The sequence below is a fragment of the Sebastes fasciatus genome, chromosome 20, assembly GCF_043250625.1.
Source record: "Sebastes fasciatus isolate fSebFas1 chromosome 20, fSebFas1.pri, whole genome shotgun sequence".
In the NCBI taxonomy this organism is placed as follows: Eukaryota; Metazoa; Chordata; class Actinopteri; order Perciformes; family Sebastidae; genus Sebastes; species Sebastes fasciatus.
The window spans coordinates 26,495,708-26,500,849 of NC_133814.1; the positions used below are offsets into that span (position 1 = coordinate 26,495,708).

Below are 5,142 nucleotides of genomic sequence, written 5' to 3' on the forward strand. Positions count from 1 at the left end.
TTTGCAACAGAGGAAAGTTTTGTTCATATCATCCGTGGGTGAGCGCTACAAGCTGAATGCAGCGTCATAGTTTTGGTTAAGATAAAACAAGCATTTTCTGACAGTGTAAACCCAAAATCTGGAGAGGACATTTTATGAGCATGATTTAAGATCATATCAAATATTAGTTATCAGCTGCCTTTGTCAAAAATCAGCTGCCTGCATCAGTGTGAAGCTGTAGAGGTTGAGGAGTTCCCCGGCTGTGGGGAACAGAAATAACATACATAACATAAATACCATAAATACTACTCCACTACCAACCCTTTCAATTTCTCTTCTGGTTCCTGTTTGTCTGCTTGGTTTGACACATACGAACTGTGAAACCACTCACAAGTGTCTCATAAGGTATTATCCAACGTGTCACTCACAAGTGAAAAGTGTTCAGCTTCAACCGCCCGCACTACGTCAGTGTTTGGAGTACTTCTGTCCTATAAACCCACAACTTCCTGTTTGGAAGTTCTTCAAAAATCACCTTGCAGAGACGTGTTTACTATCCCAGTGAGCATTTAGTTCATTTTGAAGGCTGGTAATGTCCTACAGAGCGCTCCAGGGATGACGGATATTCATAGGCCAACCAGGACGTTAGCATCTCCCTGGTTCCCTCCACTAAAAGCCAATGGGATCGTTCCATTGGGTTTAGGATTATTGCAGAAAATCAGCTCTGTGGCAAACACACGTTTATGATGCTTACACGTTTTGTTCAGCGAGATAATCTTCACAGACTTCCACTTTTATCATTTTTGAAGTGTGAATGCAATCAGAAGTAAAAAGCTAACGTTAGGCTATAAACGAACTCCACCACAGTCACATGAGCGTTTAGCAAACACAGCGAGGCTGTAAAGGAGGATGAGTCGGCGTGATGACATTTAGTCGTCTCATTTAACCGCTTGTTAGCAACTGCCTTTTCCCGCCCACGGAGACTTCTGAGAGCTGCTCCTAACTGCATCACCAATAACGACTTGACTTTACCCAGAATAATAAAGGCAGCTAAATGTGATGGATCACGTCCCCGAAGCAAGTTTCAAGTCCCTGCGTGTTGGTTTTCATTGTGAGCTGATGTTAATAATAGTTGCCTGGAAGGAAGGAAATCAGTCTGTTACTGTAGCTGATGGTAGGTATGCAGTAAACAAGCCTCCTGAACTTCAAAATAAAGTTCATTCCCTTCTATCAAAACTAGAAAAATACTTTCACAAGACAACAAACATGAACACAGAGTATAGAAAGACGCAGCAGTGTGCTCCGATGTTTCCAGTGATGACGAACCAAAGAAGAATTTCTACAGACGTCAGAGACGTGATAGCAGTTCTCAATCATGTGTATCTATCTGCACACTCCTGTTCTCCCATTCATTCATTCATTCATTTACATCCTCACCTGAGGGTTGTCCATGTACCACAGCAGGTTGCCCTGCTGGGTGTCCAGGATGAAGTATCGGCGCAGGAACCTGCCGCTGCTCTCATTCTCCTCGATGTCCAGGAAGCCGCAGATGCGATTCTGTCGGTCCACATAAGGCATCGCAACCCCGACCAGCTCGGCCCGCCCTGGGGCATCACAGGAACGCTGCCAGGAGGCGGGACAGGTCCACGTTTAGCTGACGCACTCATTCAGAACAACTTACAACAAAACGCTACCGCGGGTTATTAAAGGCGCTAAGGGGCGAATGTTAAAGCTGCAAGGAGGATGCATGTTTGTAATAAAATGACCTTAATGTACAGAAAATGGTGACACATTTTACATGCACACTAATAGTCCACTGTTATATGCTGATGTTATTCAGGTTTCAGGAGCATTCAGAGTCTAAATGAGGGTTTTTACTGCAGTTTGCATCACACTGCCTCTTGACTGTTTACGTCCAGCTCTGTCTGTTGAACACAAACCAACTAGCTGACAGTTTGCAGAGATGCACGCCCAAAAGAAGAGAAGGAGAAACACATCTACTTTTAAACATTATGATATCAACAGGTTTTTGGATATGCACAAATAACACAACGACGACTTTTTCAAGAAGGAGGTTGAAGGAAAGAAAGAGGGAGGCCATGCTCACCACCGGTTACGTTAATCGGAGTATTACTTGTGCATGTAAACATAGTCAGTGACTAGGAGGTAAAGTTCAGTCAGGCCTTTTTAAAACCTCCAGTTTCCTCTCAGATGAAACGTGTTTCTGCAAGCAGGTGACCAGCTAAACGCCTACAAACTACAAACTTAGTTGAGGGTTTGAATGCAGCCCTTCAGCACTCCGAGGTGTCCTGGCTGGTATAGAAAGTCATTTTGGCTCCTGACATGGATCGTAATCTTGTAATGTCAGTTCAAGCTGCTCAACTTTCAGTTTGGGGTTGTTTTCAGTTGCACAAGAGGAATTTTTCAACTTGAAAAAGGTTGACGGTGTAGAGCGGCCTGCAGGAAGTGTTATGAGCCTTATCAGTGTGTGTTGAGACAGAGATGGACGAGGAAAGAGCTAGTTAAAGCATGCAGGGATTAACAGAGCAGGTGCTGGCTGGATCATAGCTCACACATTCGCTCTATTGTTGGGTTATTCCAGTGCTGTGGTTGGTTTACACACACTCAGCTCGCTCTGACAGAGGGAGCATGAAATCAAGGCTTGTGTCCAGACTTTCAGTGAGCGCGAGTCTTCACACAATTCTTTTAAAGGTACCGACAATAAAGTGTCTGCAGCAACGAGCACTGAAAACTTTACTGAAAGCTGGCATTGAATGTCTTATTTACTTATTAATCACATATTTATTTATTAATTCATTTGTATTGGGCTACACCAGTTATCTGTAAATCCACCTCTAGGTCTGTGTGTAAAGTTCTTTGTCACTAACTAATTTCAAACCAGTAAAAATCTCACACTATAACGGTGTGTTCAGACAGAAGGGGAATATTTACTTTCTGTGTCAGTTTACATGTTGACCATATTCCATATTAGTCATTAGAGGAACAGTGTGTAGGATCTGGTGGTATCTAACGGTGAGGGGAATCCGCAAATTGCAAAATCTGATCTGAGATCTGCAAAAACTTGCAAAAACTCTTGCGAGACTCGCTGCCCGACGACCTATCCAAACCTTAACCATTCGAGGTCAATGCCTAACCTTAACAATTCCAGGGGAGAGTTTCCCCAGTTTGCGGGTTCCCTTCTAGACACGACTGTAGTGAGGTTGCAGGTTACAACCTCTCCTGTGTGCCAAGCGTGTCGGATCGCTACGGTGGCAAACGCAAAAAACGGGAAAGTCCCTCTCTAAAGCCAGCTGTTATAAGTGAAGAATGCTTCGAGTGTGTGTGTGTACGTGGGAAGTGAGTGGTGAAGCAAGAGAGAGAGAGCGGCGGCGACGGGAGTTGAAACATGGCGACGGACTCCGTGAAGAGGACCCGCTCCCTATGTAGATAGAAACGGCTCATTCTAAGCTTACAGATACACAACGATTCTTATTTTCAGGTGATTATACGCTGAAGAGAAAAGTCTACGTGCGGTCGCCACAACGGGTTGATTTGGGGACACTCGTCGTCACACACAAATTAAAAAAAAAAGCAGGTAACAATGGAGAAAAGGGAGATCTGGAAGTGTTTTAAAACTCTATTGTTGTGACTTCTTCATCTGTTTCCCTCGTTGGCTCAGCTTTACTCCCACACACACACACACACAGTACACATGACGATCTTATCAAACCTGCTGATTCTGATCCACCATACTCCAACGTTACTACAGCGTTTTACAAATGTTAAAGTGTTACAAAAAGAAAATCACTAAATTACACTTTGTATTTGATCATTTAACTTTTTAACTTACTTTACACTGCCAGATAATTCAGGTGGAGATCCTTTTAAATATCTAGATTAAAAAAAAAGATCTGAATCTGCCTTAAAATCCCCAGTAAGTGTAATATTACATATATTGCACATCGCCTGATTGTAGAATATAAACTCCCATTGATGTCCCCAAATTGTACAATACACCACTAACTCAAGAGACTTTGCTGTGGAGGGACACACCTCCTCTCTGTTGGCCCTGATCCTAGGAGTGACTTTAGAGAGCTACCATATATTTATTATAACAAACTTTAAAATATCATGCAGCTACTGAAACAACATGAACATCCCAGACTGCAACTAACAATAAGTGCTGATTAATCTTTAATTTAACTACCATAATGGTGATTTCAGTTTTATATAGACCTAAGAGACACACCTTTAATATAATATAATATAAACAGCACAACAGTGGACCTAAACATAGTTATCAATCACAGACACACTACACACCTCTATGGGGATGTCTTAAAGTCACTACTGAGGGGCACAATACAGATATTAATATTATAGGAATGTTATAGTGTTGATCTACAGGAGATAAGATAACTACATTTCCTCCAGATGAATCAGAATTACATGTAATTAACGTGTGACTCCTCTACTGAGGCTGCTAGCTCTCATGTAGGAAGCATCCACTCATACACACATATATATGTATATGTATACATGTTTATATATGTATAAACAGTACTAATAGTAGTGTAAACAGAGATCAGAGCTCAGTTCTTCTCTGTAGAGATCAGATTGTCTCTCAGGCCTGAAACTGATCGTCTGGTTTCCTCTCTGTTCTCTCATGAATTATGATATTAAGATATGGTTATAGGGTTTATGTGTCGGTTAGTCGGTTAGTCGGTGAGAGGCTCGGTCGGTAGAAGCGGCGGATGGTCGGTTAACTCACCCGGGTCGGTTCTGTTCAGTCCGGGTCCAGAGAGTCTGTCTGTCTGTCCGGAGAACCAGCGGCAAGTTACACCACCAACACCACCTGCGTCCGGTTTCAGCTACCAAACTAAAAGCTGACAATGACGTCACTTCCGTGGTGACTTCAAAATAAAAATACCTAATAAGATAAGGTCAGATATTCCTTTATTAGTCCCTCAGTGTGCAGCAGCAAAACAAGAAGCATCAGCTAACACAGTAAAACAAGAGATAAACAAAGTGTAACAAAATATGAACCATTTAAATAGAAGGAAGTGTAAAAATAGAAGCAGTAGATACAGTATTGACAATAAACAGACTATTAACAAAAATTGCACAAGAGGAAAATGATATTGCACAGTGAGGATGATGTAATGA

At 42.1% G+C, this 5,142-nt stretch overlaps 1 protein-coding gene across 6 annotated transcripts in view; it reads right to left on the reverse strand.

The window, feature by feature from the left end:
- Window positions 1-4,863, reverse strand: part of plekha1b (pleckstrin homology domain containing, family A (phosphoinositide binding specific) member 1b) — a 19,433-nt gene extending 14,570 nt beyond the window's left edge. For all 6 annotated transcript variants that reach the window (XR_012591999.1, XM_074620956.1, XM_074620958.1 and 3 more), the window contains exons 1-2: window positions 4,748-4,863; window positions 1,414-1,599 (exon numbers count right to left, since the gene is read on the reverse strand). Coding sequence is in view for 5 of the 6 variants with exons in the window: in XM_074620956.1 (XP_074477057.1) it covers window positions 1,414-1,554 (141 nt within the window). In the remaining variant the exon portion in view is untranslated. The remainder of the gene's footprint in view (window positions 1-1,413; window positions 1,600-4,747) is intronic.
- Window positions 4,864-5,142: the final 279 nt, after the last annotated feature.